General features: G+C 46.5%; 2 protein-coding genes across 2 annotated transcripts in view; both read left to right on the top strand.

Annotated features, from left to right (window-relative positions):
- Positions 1 to 14,268, top strand: part of LOC149453410 (uncharacterized) — a 72,829-nt gene that overhangs the window by 32,140 nt on the left and 26,421 nt on the right. Inside the window, exons 4-10 of the mRNA XM_089688640.1 lie at positions 73 to 557; positions 661 to 802; positions 3,206 to 4,228; positions 8,166 to 8,296; positions 13,049 to 13,190; positions 13,461 to 13,522; positions 13,632 to 13,773. Of these exons, the coding sequence (XP_089544766.1) occupies positions 73 to 557; positions 661 to 802; positions 3,206 to 4,228; positions 8,166 to 8,296; positions 13,049 to 13,190; positions 13,461 to 13,522; positions 13,632 to 13,773 (2,127 nt within the window). The remainder of the gene's footprint in view (positions 1 to 72; positions 558 to 660; positions 803 to 3,205; positions 4,229 to 8,165; positions 8,297 to 13,048; positions 13,191 to 13,460; positions 13,523 to 13,631; positions 13,774 to 14,268) is intronic.
- On the top strand, positions 5,257 to 12,933 carry LOC149453411 (uncharacterized). The gene is made up of 3 exons (XM_089688564.1): positions 5,257 to 9,684; positions 12,422 to 12,523; positions 12,610 to 12,933. The coding sequence occupies exons 1-3, from the start codon at positions 9,673 to 9,675 to the stop codon at positions 12,811 to 12,813; spliced, it is 318 nt and encodes a 105-aa protein (XP_089544690.1). The 5' UTR covers positions 5,257 to 9,672; the 3' UTR covers positions 12,814 to 12,933.

Genomic DNA, 14,268 nt, shown 5'->3' with positions numbered 1-14,268 from the left:
CCACCTAGATCCCCCATCATCTGATAAACACATAGAAACAATGGATTCAGTCAGTGTGTGTGTTTCCTACAGATGGATCCAGTCATGGGAACCCACCAGAGAGATGTCCCCGTCCTCTGTATTCCCGGGATTCCACACAGGAAGATCACACCATCCCCCACCATCAGGTAGATGGATCCAGTAATGGGAACCCACCAGAAAGATGTTCCTGTCCTCTCTATTCCCGGGATTCCACACAGGAAGGTCACACCATCCCCCACCATCATCGGGCAGATGGGTCATGTAATGGGAACCCACCAGAGAGATGTCCCCATCTTCTGTATTCCTGGGATTCCACACAGGAAGGTCACATCATCTCACATAAGGTCAAAGAAGAGATAAAAAATGAGGATGATGAGGTTGGTGAGATGGATGAGTTTACAGAAGGACACAAAGACCCCTTCAAGGAGATCATCATGAAGCCATTCAGTGACACAAACCCACCAGAGAGATGTCCCCGCCTTCTGTATTCCTGGGATTCCACACAGGAAAGTCACACCATCCCTCACCATCATCAGGTAGGTGGGACTGAGCATGTAGACCTTAGACTACGCGAGGACATTCTTCTTTGTATTCTCTTGTTCCTTTTTATGAATGTATTCCATCATCTTTGGGGTTTAGGTTGAAGACCTGGAAGACATCAAAATTGAGGTTAAAGAGGAAGAAGAAGAGATGTTGGTGAGTGGAGATCAGCAGTCTATGGAGGAGGGGGAGATGGATATGAAAAGTAAACTGGAGGAGTCTTCTCTACATATGGACACAAGTAAGTGATAATCACAAAATGCACTCTGGCTACATGGCCAGTATCCAGAGCTGTCCAAGATTGGATTCTTGGTGACACCCTCCAGTTGAATGCTCCTCCATTGTTTTTTTACACTCTCTATCTTTCTTTTTCCTTTCCACTCATTTCCTGAATATATTCCTTTTTTCGGTGACCTTTTTTAATTGACTTACTGAAAGAAAAAATATCAAATGAAGAACTGTAATATAAGTCTATGTTTGTACCCAATCCATGAATGTCTCCTGTGACATGTCCTCGGTCTCCAACCACATTTGTTGCAGCTTTAGTAGCAATGTCTCTATCCATTTAATGTGGCATAGTTATAGTTTTCTATAACATTTCATACAATGAATGACCGCTTGCCGACCACATAACTTACATATATGGCGGCAGAGCTGCTTTTCTGCCTTGGATCACGTGCCTAGTACGTGATTAGCACTTCCGGTTAGGGTACGTTCCCAATGACCAGGCTCTGCTGTGGTTTGTTACAGCACAGGGCGGTCAGCAGGTCCCGGCTAATGATTGACCGCCGAGACCCAAGGATCGGCTCAGTGCTTCATGGACAGGGCTCTGTGTAGTGACAGGCGATCTTGTTTTTTCTGGTCCCTGCTAAGCAGGGGAAAAAAACAATAAGAACTCTTATAAGATCAGCACACATTAACACTTCCTAAGCACACGGTTAACCCCAATGGGTTAAAGTGGAACTTCGCTTTCTCACTCAACATGGACTATTCTAAATCCGTATGCTGCTGGCACTAGTAGATAGATAGAAAAGTATATCATATTTACTTATTTAATTTTTTTTTATATACAGTATATATATTTCTTCATTTACTTCCTGGTTTCAGTGCCTAGGCAAATGATGTAATACATCCTAGGAATCTTCAGGATAGGGGGGGTGGGGGGAAGGGTTCTCAGGCCAGCCAATGCCTGAGCTAAGAGCAGATGGGTTCCGGGAAGTAAATGCTACATGAATCATTTGCCCTTACTTGAGATGGCCACTGCCAGCAATACCAAGGGTTGAGCTAAGAGCAGGTGGGTTCCGGGAAGTAAATGCTACATGAATCATTTGCCCTTACTGGAGATGGCCACTATCAGCAATACCAAGGGCTGAGCTAAGAGCAGATGGGTTCCAGGAAGTAAATGCTACATGAATCATTTGCCCTTACTGGAGATGGCCACTGCCAGCAATACCAAGGGCTTACCTGTAAAAACGCTCTAACACTCTGTAAAACGTGCAAACTGGCGTTTTTGGATGTTTTTTTTTACACCCCCAATTTTTTTTGGTAATAAAAAAACACTAAAAACTGCAAACACGGGAAAACGCTGCTAAACGCTAATGCAAAATAAAAAAACTGAAAAACTCAGGTTTTTAAAATGACTTTACACAGCTAATGTCACCAGCATTATCAACACGTCCCGTGTGCATGAGGGCTGAAAGTTATAGCTTCTACAAATGGCGGTATAGATACTGGATTTTTTTTTAAATTATTTTTTATACTAGTAGAAGAGGTAATCAGCGGTTTATAGTGGGACAGCGGAAGGCATTCTGACACTGGGGGGGGGACTGACTAACTGCGACTGACATCCCCAGTGACACCAATACAGTGATCAGTGCTAATAAAAAGCACCGACCACTGTACTAATGGCACTGGGCAGGAAGGGGTTAACATCTGGGGGCACCGACACTGTACTAATTGCACTGGGCAGGAAGGGGTTAACATCCGGGGGCACCGACACTGTACAGATGACACTGGGCAGGAAGGGGTTAACATCCGGGGGGCACTGACACTGTACTAATGGCACTGGGCAGGAAGAAGTTAACATCTGGGGGCACCGACGCTGTACAAATGACACTGGGCAGGAATGGTTTAACTTCTGGGGGCACTGACACTGTACTAATAGCACTGGGCAGGAAGGGGCTAAGATCCGAGGGCACTGACGCTGTGTTAATGGCACTGGGCAGGAAGGGGTTAACTTCTGGGGGCACTGGCACTGGGCAGGAAGGGGTTAACATGTGGGACAATCAAAGGGTTAACTGTGTGCTGTGTGTTTTACTATGGAGACATGCTGCTGTGTGCAGAGATACAAAGCAGCATGTCCTTGCTGATGGGAGAGACCTGGGTTGTTCAAATACAGACTTCACCCCTGTCAGCTTTCGATCACCGAGTGCCGGCCTGGACCCAGAGATTGACATCTCTACCCACCAATAGCGGCGCGGGCAGGGCTGTGCGTGGATATACGGGATTTTGTGCATCCCTGCTGCCCTGTTGCAGTATGTCCGCTATAGGGTGGAGGGCAAGCGGTTAATGACCTTGGATTGTGAATGCTTTGACAACACATGAAACTTGCTGATCGCATTTATTTAAATTTTTTTTTCATCAGATGGCCGCTGTGTTCGCAATACAAGTACCAGGGAAGGGAACCTCAATGTATCTCCAGAATTGAATGCAAAGGATACTGGCATTGCACCGTGTTCTTCGGTAGTAAATGGCTACCGGCTGGAAAGATTGATGGGTCCCTCTAATCCTGAAGAAGCTCCTGATAATATACAAAGCATGACTCCGGATGTTCATCGAAGTTCTCACCATGAGGATAGATCAACAGATCCACCAGAGGATGCTTCTTTTAGCCATGAAGGGGTTCACACAGGCAAAAGTTCATTGTCCTGTTCAGTGTGCGGGAAATCCTTCATTTACAACAAAGCACTAATTAGACACCAGACAAGTCACGCAGCTGGGTGTCCTTATTCATGCTCAGAGTGCGGGAAACGTTTCACTCGGAAAGGATTTCTTATCGATCACCAGAAAAGTCACACAGGCGAGCGCCCTTTCCCTTGTTTAGAGTGCGGGAAAAGCTTCACCCAGAAAGCACACCTTCTTATACACCAGAGAATTCACACGGGTGAACGTCCTTATTTTTGTTCAGAGTGCGGAAAATGTTTCTCTCAGAAAATCGTACTTCTTACACACCAGAGAACTCACACCGGGAAATATCTCTTTTCGTGTTCAGAGTGCGGGAAAGGTTTCTCTAGGAAAGAAAACCTTGTCGGACACCAGAAAAAACACACGGGTGAACGTCCATTTTCATGTTCAGACTGCGGGAAAGGTTTCACTCAGAAGGGAAATCTCCGTAAACACCAGAGACTTCACACAGGGGAAAATCCTTTTTTGTGTTCAGAGTGTGGGAAATGTTTCTCTACCAAAGAAAACCTTGCTGAACAGCAGAAAATCCAAGCAGGCGCGTGCCGTTTCCCGTGTTTAGAGTGCGGGAAGTTTTTCACTAAGAAAAAAAGCCTTCATGGACACCAGAGAATTCACAAGGGCAAGGGCCTTTTTTCCTGTTCAGAGTGCGGAAAATGTTTTACTCTTAAAGGAAGTCTAACTAGACATCAGAGTACCCACACCTGCTGATGCTGCTAACAAAAATATTGAGACCCCAGATAAAGAAGGCTGGGTAAAATCATTCCAGAGAAGATATGTCACCCCACAAGCCTCATATTTTCTGAGGGCCAATAGATCCCATTGATGTACATCATGGTATATTGGGGGTGGGGCAAATATTGGTGGCTTTACAGGAGTGGTTTAAAAGTTCTAGGCCTGCAGGGATTAAATTGTATGTTCAAGCCAGGGGCGGACTGACCATTTGGACATTCGGGCACTGCCCGAGGTCCCGGGGTCAGTAGGGGGCCCCTGAGATGCCCCTGGTACCTTTTTCATAGGCTTGTTTGGGCAAGGACACAGGGGCCCCATGATCCCCTATTGCCCTGGGGCCCCATGAGTTGTCAGTCTGCCCCTGGTTCAAGTATTACCAAAATGTAAGGCACAACCTCCTCTAGATCATGTCCAAGCAGGGCTGGGGGCAGGGGCGGACAAACAACTCATGGGGCCCCTGGGCAATAGGGGCCCCTGTGTCCTTACCCAAACTCAAAAAAGCCTATGAAAAAGGTACCAGGGGCATCTCATGGGGCCCCCTAGTGACCCCGGGCCCTCGGGCAGTGCCAGAGTTCTTGTTTGTAGGTGACCAAATACTTATTTTCCACCATAATTTGCAAATAAATTCTTTCCAAATCAGCCAATGTGATTGTCTGGATTTTGTTTCTCATTTTGTCTCTCATAGTTGAGGTCTACCTATGATGCCAATTACAGGCCTCTCTCATCTTTTTAAATGGGAGAACTTGCACAATTAGTGGCTGACTAAATACTTTTTTGCCCCACTGTATATATAATGGATCCTTCCAAGGGTAATGTCAGACCTTTCCCTGCACCAATGTAAGGGACATTCTTCCCACTGACCCCCAATGTAAGGGACATTCTTCCCACTGACCCCCAATGTAAGGGACATTCTTCCCACTGATCACCAATGTAAGGGACATTCTTCCCACTGATCTCCAATGTAAGGGACATTCTTCCCACTGACCCCCAATGTAAGGGACATTCTTCCCACTGACCACCAATGTAAGGGACATTCTTCCCACTGATCACCAATGTAAGGGACATTCTTCCCACTGACCACCAATGTAAGGGACATTCTTCCCACTGATCACCAATGTAAGGGACATTCTTCTCACTGATCACCAATGTAAGGGACATTCTTCCCACTGATCACCAATGTAAGGGACATTCTTCCCACTGACCCCCAATGTAAGGGACATTCTTCCCACTGACCACTAATGTAAGGGACATTCTTCCCAATTTTTCTTTAATAAAAATCTTGCAATCAATAAACATAAAAACATATACAGAATATACATAAATAAATAATTATATACGAGACCCTCACCCAGAGATGGACATACACGGGCAACATAAGCCGGGAGCTTGCCATGTCGGACTCTCAGACTTTTCACTGGCCCGCCATCTTCCCAGCAACGCAGAAAAGGCCTAAACCAAGACTGAAAAATATTCACCCATCCCGGCGGGGTCTCTGCTAACATATTACCAAGATTGTACTTTAACCACTTGCCTACAGGGCACTTATACCCCCTTCCTGCCCAGGCCAATTTCCAGCTTTCAGCACTGTCACACTTTGAATGACAATTGCGTGGTCATGCAACACTGTACCCATATGAAATTTTTATCATTTTTTTGAGACAGATAGAGCTTTCTTTTGGTGGTATTTAATCATCTCTGGGATTTTAATTTTTTCTTAAACAAACCAAAAACCACTAAAAAAAATTAAAAAAAAAAGTTTTTTCTTAGTTTATGTTATACAATTTTGTAAATAAGTGATTTTTCTCCTTCACTGATGTGCGCTAATGAGGCTGCAGTGATGGGCAATGATAGGCTGCACTGATGGACACTGATAGGTGGCACTGATGGGCACTGATGAGGAGGCACTGGTAGGTTGCATTGATGGGCATTGACAGGCATCACTGATGGGCACTGAAAGGCAGCACTGATACATTACACTGATATTTGGCACTGATAGGCGGCACTGGCTGGCACTAATAGGCGGCACTGACTGGCATTGATGCGCACTGATAGGCCACACTGACTGGCACTGATAGGTGGCACTGATTGCCAGCACTGATAGGTGGCACTGACTGGCACTGATGGGTGACATTGAAAGGCAGCTCAGATGGGCACTGATATGTGGCATTGATGTGCACTGATATGTGGCATTGATGTGGCACTGATGGGCACTGGCACGTGGCACTGATGGGCACTGACAGGTGGCACTGATGGGCACTGACAGGTGGCACTTCTGGGGCTACACTGATCATCAGGGCACACTGATCATCAGTGCCCTGAAGATCAGTGTACATGTCCCCTCCGCGGAAAGCAGATTACCGGCTCTCCTCTCCTCTCGAGCTGTCAGCGTGACAGCTTGAGAGGAGAGAAATGCCGATAAATGGCATTTCCGTGTTTACATGTGATCAGCTGTAATTGGACACAGCTGATCACATGACCGAGCCGACATCTTCGGCTCTTTCCATGATCCGCTGTGTCCTAGGGACACAGGACACAGCGCACAGGCGATCGCCGCGCTGCGTGCTCCCTGAGCCGCGCATGCTCAGTGAGAATGGTAGGACGTCATATGACGTCCTATCAGAACGAGAGAACCACCTTGTGCCCGTCATTGTACTATAGGGTGGGCGGAAGGTGGTTAAAAAGAGCAAAGAAAAGAAAACTAAATTGGGTTGACCATTCCTAGGCCACCTGGACAGGTATGTTACACTGCGTTTGATCAGGTTCAGCCTATTTCCCCATAACAGTTGGAAAAAAACAGCTGCAGACCTTTGCATAGAGAGATACCAGCAAGATACAGACAAAGCGGACATATACAAAAATCGAGATCAGGTACGTTTTGATCAAGTCAACCCTCTCCCTCAAGGAAAGCCTCCATCTCTTCCAGCTTGCTACTTTGGCATTGGCATCTACCAACCTGCTTTCCCAATTTCGATGACCATAGTCACCAGGACCAAATTTGATGCCCAACACTTTGATTTCCTGCTGGGGCTCCGGGAAGGCATCCGGAAGTTTGAAGCTTTCACCCTCCTCACCCATCGAGAAAACTTCACTCTTTTCATGGTTGACTTTAGAGCCAGAAGCCTCCGTGTACTGCACCATCACAGAGACCACCTCCTGCACCTCCTCAGTCCCAGAGATAACAGACACATCATCAGCATAGACCATGACCTTCAAAGGCATTTTGACTGTGGTCTGTAGATATTGATCAGGCGCAGGTCCTGCCCCCTAACAGAGACGTCAATGACCATGCATCTCCCCATTTCTACCTCAATTACCCACCGACACGTTACCATATCGGTTTTAAAAAGGACCGCAACTCCGCTGCAAGGCTCAGCCGCAAGAGACCAAAAGGAGGGACTACATCTCCACTACCTTTTTGCTAGGTGGACTTTGGCCAAAGCATTGAGCCAGGTCTCTTGCAAAAATAAAATCTCAGCATCAAACTCGCTGAGCAAAAATAAGGCCGTATCACGAGCTCTTGCAGATTTAATGCTGGCGACATTAATGGTCACCACCTTAACGGAGCGGGAACTGCCATCAAGATGATTGGGGTAGTTGTTTCTTAACCTCTACCACACTCTCATCACCCGAAACAGATCTCTTCAGAGTATGTGACTCCCCCTCATCCATAGATGATAAAGAAATGGATAAATCAGATACCATCTCATCACCTGACAAAACTCAATAGGTGTTGCCAAGAGGCACCCCTCCTGGGTCTGATTCTGAAGAAAGGAGAGCTCTTCTCATCCTCCTCTTCTTCTTTTTCTTCCTCTTAACCCTCTCCCACCCCTCATCAGCCGAATCCCCCCCAGCAGGAGGTGAGACATGGGACATGGACACCCCTCTCTGAGCCCCATTGTCTCCACCCCTAGCCAGCACCCCCACAATCTCCTGCCCACGTTTGCGCTATCAGACAGGTACCGGAGGTGTAGTAGATCGAGAGGGAAGATCTGCTAAACCCGCCACCACAGCAGCTTCCACTAGTCTGGAGGATCTACATACCGTAGGATTAGGAAGAGGAGGGACAGACTCAGGGATGACATTACTAGGGGAAACCGAATCTGACACAACAGAGGGAACAGACACAGGAGGGGCAACAACAGTTTCCTCCATAGCATCAGCTGCCTCATCTTCTTTATCCAGCTTCTGCAGCTCAGCCTCCAATCCTGGCAGGTTATGTAGTGCCTCTGGGCACTGATTATACGAATCTGGGTGCATTATTTGGCCAAATGGCCTAAATCCTGGCACAGTGAGCATTTTCTTGATGGTACAGGAGGATGCAAAGTGACCTTTCTCTCCACATTTATTACAAACCTTAGGCTGACCTTGATAGAAAATGGTCATCCTATCCCTTCCCAGAAATGCTAAGCAGGCAGTTACTGAACCACATTGCCCAGCACCCTCATTTGCAGCGACACTGTCCAGGCCCCTGTCCATAGCCCAGGCTCGTCAAGGACCTTCCGCAGTAGGGTGAGGACCTCGCCATATTGGTGTAGCCACACTACCAAATCAGCCTCTGGTATGGATTCATTGCGGACCAGGATTGTCACTGATTTTATCGAAAGCTGCCTTGAAACCACCTTTGCCACCAAACCTCTCTACTGCTGAAGGCTCCTGCACCTCCTATGTCTCTCCCAAAAACGATCCAGACCTTCAGGTTTCACAAACGATAAATTGTATTCATAACTGCCGACTGGGCAGATCAAAGCAAATACATCACAGGCTTTAAACTCCATCTCCAAAATCAACTCAGCCACCCTCTCCCTTACTGGTGGTGTTCCCTCCCATCTGAACTGCCCAACCTTCCACCTCCTGGACCCACCAACCATCCTACCACCAAACCTCCCCAAATTGTGACCATTAGGATTTCCAACATTCCCTCCACCCTCCTTGGTGCGACTCCCCAAAACAGAGGCATAGCTCCCCACATTCCTCCCAACAGTAGAAACATTTGTGTATTTGGATGCATCTGATACAACTCTAGCAGATACCAATTGCTCAAATTTGAGATTGGATGATGAATCCTCTCTTTGCTGAACAGGTTGAGAAATGTCATTTTTACTCTTGCCGGCAACATTAACCCCTTCACCACCACCTACCACCAGCACATCCATTGCTTTAAAAGTCTCACCAGTCATATTATTTGCTGACACATTCATAATCTTCATAGCAATGTCCGTACTCACTGCTGCAACTATAGAAACTTCAGCTCCAGTTGTCATCTCTTCCTCCAGGACAGAGCTTTCAGTACAGATAGTGCATGCTGTTTAGACACGGCAAAAGGTAAAACATCACAGACATCCATGTTTGTTGTTTTCTCTCCACAGGGTGCAGTGTGCTGCTCCTCTCCCCCACCAGCATCAATTAGCTCTGGAACACATGCAGATTCAGGTAAAGCAGACTCTTTGCAGGTGACAGCCATCTTGCCTGTAGAGGGACTACTGGTCTTGGCAGGAACAGCAACAGTAACATTCATCTCTGGGGTCTTTGGTGCAGGTCTATCCACATTCCCATGATGGTCTGGAGACATGTTTGTCAAGGGTTTTCCTTCCAAGTTGGCTGACGATACTTCCACAGCAGGTTGTTTGCAGCGCTCCTTCTCATCAGCAGTACTCACCACAGCCAGTGGGGCAGACATCTTGGAAGCAGCCATCTTGGTGTACTGGGATTTCTCCACCAGTACTGGCTTTGCTGGTCTGTACCTCCTCTGTCCGTCCTTAGGGACTTCTGAAGGGTCATCAGAAAAGGCAAACCTGTCTGCCCTCGGGGTGACTCCATCTGCTGGATGAAGGTCAGGGTTCCATTCTCACTCTCAACCCCCTGGCTGGTTGTTGCTGACAACTCCGCAGCCTGACATGGGGGAAGAGACGCAGAGGTAGATGGATCCGGATCATCCATTAACTGAGGCTGCTGATCCCCAGAAATCGATAATGTTTGGCTGGCAAATCTCTCATTGTCAAACTTTTCTTTAAATGCTTCACTTCTGGCTTTCAACTTTTCCAGTAATAAAGATTGTTTCTTCACCTTTTCCTCCATTTGCTGTAATTCTGGCTTCATGGACAATCTGTTCTTTCTCCAGGCCTGGCAGTATTCGACTCTGAAGGATTTGTACTCCGCTTTCAAAACTTTAAGTCTTTCCTCAGCTTTACCAATCATCAAGAATTGATCAATAATCTTCTGTCTGTACACAGAAGATTATCGATCCTCACCAGGGCCTGGACCCACAGTCAGATCCTCCACCTCCTCCTCCTCACTAGGCCCTGTGTCATCAGGGGGATCCCTCCGAGGGCCTCCTCCTGGATTAAGCATGGTTTGAAAGCCCAGGCTTGAAAATTGCTGGTTCTCAGGGAGAGATCCTTTAGTGTGTCCTCCTCCTTCTCCCATTGACCACCAATGTAAGGAACATTCTTCCCACTGACCCCCAATGTAATGGACATTGTTCCCACTGATCACCAATGTAAGGGACATTCTTCCCACTGATCACCAATGTAAGGGACATTCTTCCCACTGACCTCCAATGTAAGGGGCATTCTTCCCACTGACCACCAATGTAAGGGACATTCTTCCCACTGACCCCCAATGTAAGGGACATTCTCCCCATTGACCACCAATGTAAGGGACATTCTTCCCACTGATTACCATTGTAAGGAGCATTCTTCCCACTGACCCCCAATGTAAGGGACATTCTTCCCACTGATTACCAATGTAAGGAGCATACTTCCAATTGACTACCAATGTAAGGGAAATTCTTCCCACTGACCCCCAATGTAAGGGACATTCTTCCCACTGACCCCCAATGTAAGGAGCATTCTTCCCACTGATTACCAAGGTAAGGAGCATACTTCCAATTGACCACCAATGTAAGGTACATTCTTCCCAATGACCCCCAATGTAAGGAGCATTCTTCCCACTGATTACCAATGTAAGGAGCATACTTCCAATTGACCACCAATGTAAGGTACATTCTTCCCACTGACCCCCAATGTAAGGGACATTCTTCCCACTGACCCCCAATGTAAGGGACATTCTTCCCACTGACCCCCAATATAAGGGACATTCTTCCCACTGATCACCAATGTAAGGGACATTCTTCTCACTGATCATCAATGTAAGGGACATTCTTCTCACTAACCCCCAATGTAAGGAGCATTCTTCTCACTGACCACCAATGTAAGGGACATTCTTGTCACTGACCACCAATGTAAGGGACATTCATCTCACTGATCATCAATGTAAGGGACATTCTTCTCACTGACCACCAATGTAAGGGACATTCTTCTCACTGACCACCAATGTAAGGGACATTCTTCTCACTGATCATCAATGTTCTCACGGACCCTGATGACTTCACTTTCGCAGGCATTACCTGGGACCTAAGAATGCTATGAAGGGTCCCTCTGGGGCAAATAGGTTAAGACTGTTCTATAGAGGTTGGAGGAGCAAGACCACAACCTCCAGGCTTGTAGCCTGACTGAAGGCATTTTCCAAATTCTGTTATAATGTCCTTACAACTTTCCTTTTGTTTTTAATTTTTTAGTTTTATATTTTAATTAATAAAACACTGTCAAATTATTATTTTCTATTCTATTTTTGGTCTGCATTATAGCTGAGCTATAATCTGTGTGTGTAAAATAGATGAAAGGACTGTGTGGCAATGTAGGCTGCAATATATATCATCTCCTCAAGGTGGGGAGCTCATGCATGGTCAGTGAAACAGGAAGTGATGTCAGATTATAAATACGAAGTTTCGCAAGTGTTGAAGGAGGAAGTAGAGAGGAGATATTCCTGGAACTGGCAGCAGAGAAGGTAGTAAGAAATTGTTTTATATTTACGCCCAGTAACCCTTCTGTGATGACCTAGAAGTGCAGAGATGGGGGGTGGAGGATAAGCACAAGGGACTCACTACAGAGTGACCAGTCCCAGCGTCCGGATAGCATTACACCACCAATACAGAATAACCAGTCCTAGCAGTTCTAAGCTGCTTAACTCTCTTTCTTGTCTCCTGTTGACCAAATGGACAGGTCAGCAGGATTCTGGGAAGTCTGTAGTGATAATTGTTACTTTCTCATTATAAGGTGTAGATAAAAACATCTACTGAGCCATTAACATCCAGCCGCTGTCTTCACAGGACATCACCCATCACAGTGCCTCCACCTCACTGCCTGACAACAGAGGGAACCAGTGCCAAGAAGATTCTAGAAGTCACCCAGAAGATCTGCTGATGGGAGAGGTGAGCGGTGTCGGGAATTCTGGGACATTCTCCAGTAACAGACAAGGGATGTGTCTGGATGGTGACTGTATCATTGTGTGTGTCAGGTTCCTATAAGGTGTCAGGATGACACTGTCTATTTCTCCATGGAGGAGTGGGAGTATTTAGAAGGACACAAGGACCTCTACAAGGACGTCATGATGGACAATCAGCCGCCCCTCACATCACCGCGTAAGAGGAGACTTTATTGTAAAGGAGACAGCAGTACGGAGGGTCCACCTAGATCCCCCCATCATCTGATAAACACATAGAAACAATGGATTCAGTCAGTGTGTGTGTTTCCTACAGATGGATCCAGTAATGGGAACCCACCAGAGAGATGTCCCCATCCTCTGGATTCCACACAGGAAGATCACACCATCCCCAACCATCATCAGGTAGATGGATAGAATGCTAAATGCCCACAGACTGTTTGAAATTCTTCATAGTTTCAGCCTATTGATGCTCACATTTTAAATGTTGTTTTCTATCATTCTGTTGGTTTAGCATGAAGAACAGATGTATATGAAAGTTGAGGTTAAAGAGGAAGAAGAGGAGATAACTGTGATGAGTTATCAGGAGTCTATGGAGAAGGATGGGATGTTGCTGACAATCAAACAGGAGCAACCTTCTTTAGATGTCAAAACAGGTGAGTAATGCAGAAAGTGTATCGGTATATATATTGATGAGTAAGGACCTGTAGACCGACATATTATCAGGAAAGATGATCTCTACAAGGACGTCATGATGGAGGATCAGCTGCCGCTCACATCACCGGGTAAGAGGAGACTTTATTGTAAAGGAGAGAGCAGTACGGAGGGTTCACCTAGATCCCCCATCATCTGATAAACACAGAAACAATGGATTCAGTCAGTGTGTGTGTTTCCTACAGATGGATCCAGTCATGGGAACCCACCAGAGAGATGTCCCTGTCCTCTGGATTCCACACCGGAAGATCACACCATCCCTCACCAGGATCAGGTAGATGGGTAGAACACTAAATGCACACAGACTATTTTAAATTCTTCATAGTTTCAGCCTTTTGATGCTCACATTTTAAATGTTGTTTTCTACAATTGTGTTGGTTTAGCATGAAGAACAGATGTATATGAAAGTTGAGGTTAAAGAGGAAGAAGAGGAGACAACTGTGATGAGTTATCAGGAGTCTATGGAGAAGGGTGGGATGTTGCTGACAATCAAACAGGAGCAACCTTCTTTAGATGTCAAAACGGGTGAGTAATGCAGAAAGCATTTCGGTATGTATATTGATCAGCGGCGGACTGACCATTTGGAAACTCGGGCACTGCTCGAGGGCCCGGGGTCAGTAGGGGGCCCCATGAGATGCCCCTGGTACCTTTTTCATAGGCCTTTTTGAGTTTGGGCAAGTACACAGGGGCCCCATGATCCCCTATTGCCCGGGGGCCCTATGAGTTGTCAGTCCACCCCTGATATTGATGATTAAGGACCTGTAGACCAACATATCAGGAAAGATGATCTCTACAAAGATGTCATGATGGACAATCAGCCGCCCCTCACATCACCGGGTAAGAGGAGACTTTATTGTAAAGGAGAGAGCAGTACGGAGGCTCTACCTAGATCCCCCATCATCTGATAAACACATAGAAACCATGGATTCAGTCAGTGTGTGTGTTTCCTACAGATGGATCCAGTCATGGGAACCCACCAGAGAGATGTTCTTGTCCTCTGGATTCCACACAGGAAGATCA

Source organism: Staurois parvus, unplaced genomic scaffold, assembly GCF_062004578.1.
Source record: "Staurois parvus isolate SC_StPar_1 unplaced genomic scaffold, SC_StPar_1.0 ptg000449l, whole genome shotgun sequence".
Taxonomy (NCBI): Eukaryota; Metazoa; Chordata; class Amphibia; order Anura; family Ranidae; genus Staurois; species Staurois parvus.
Note: the sequence above shows the minus strand (reverse complement) of the source record. Positions and strands in the feature narration are given on the sequence as shown.

What these genes read in the sequence shown, in the direction of transcription:
- LOC149453411 (XM_089688564.1), top strand. An exon ending in AAGATCTGCTGATGGGAGAG is followed by an intron (nt 12,524 to 12,609) that starts GTGAGCGGTGTC and finishes TGTGTGTGTCAG; the next exon opens with GTTCCTATAAGGTGTCAGGA.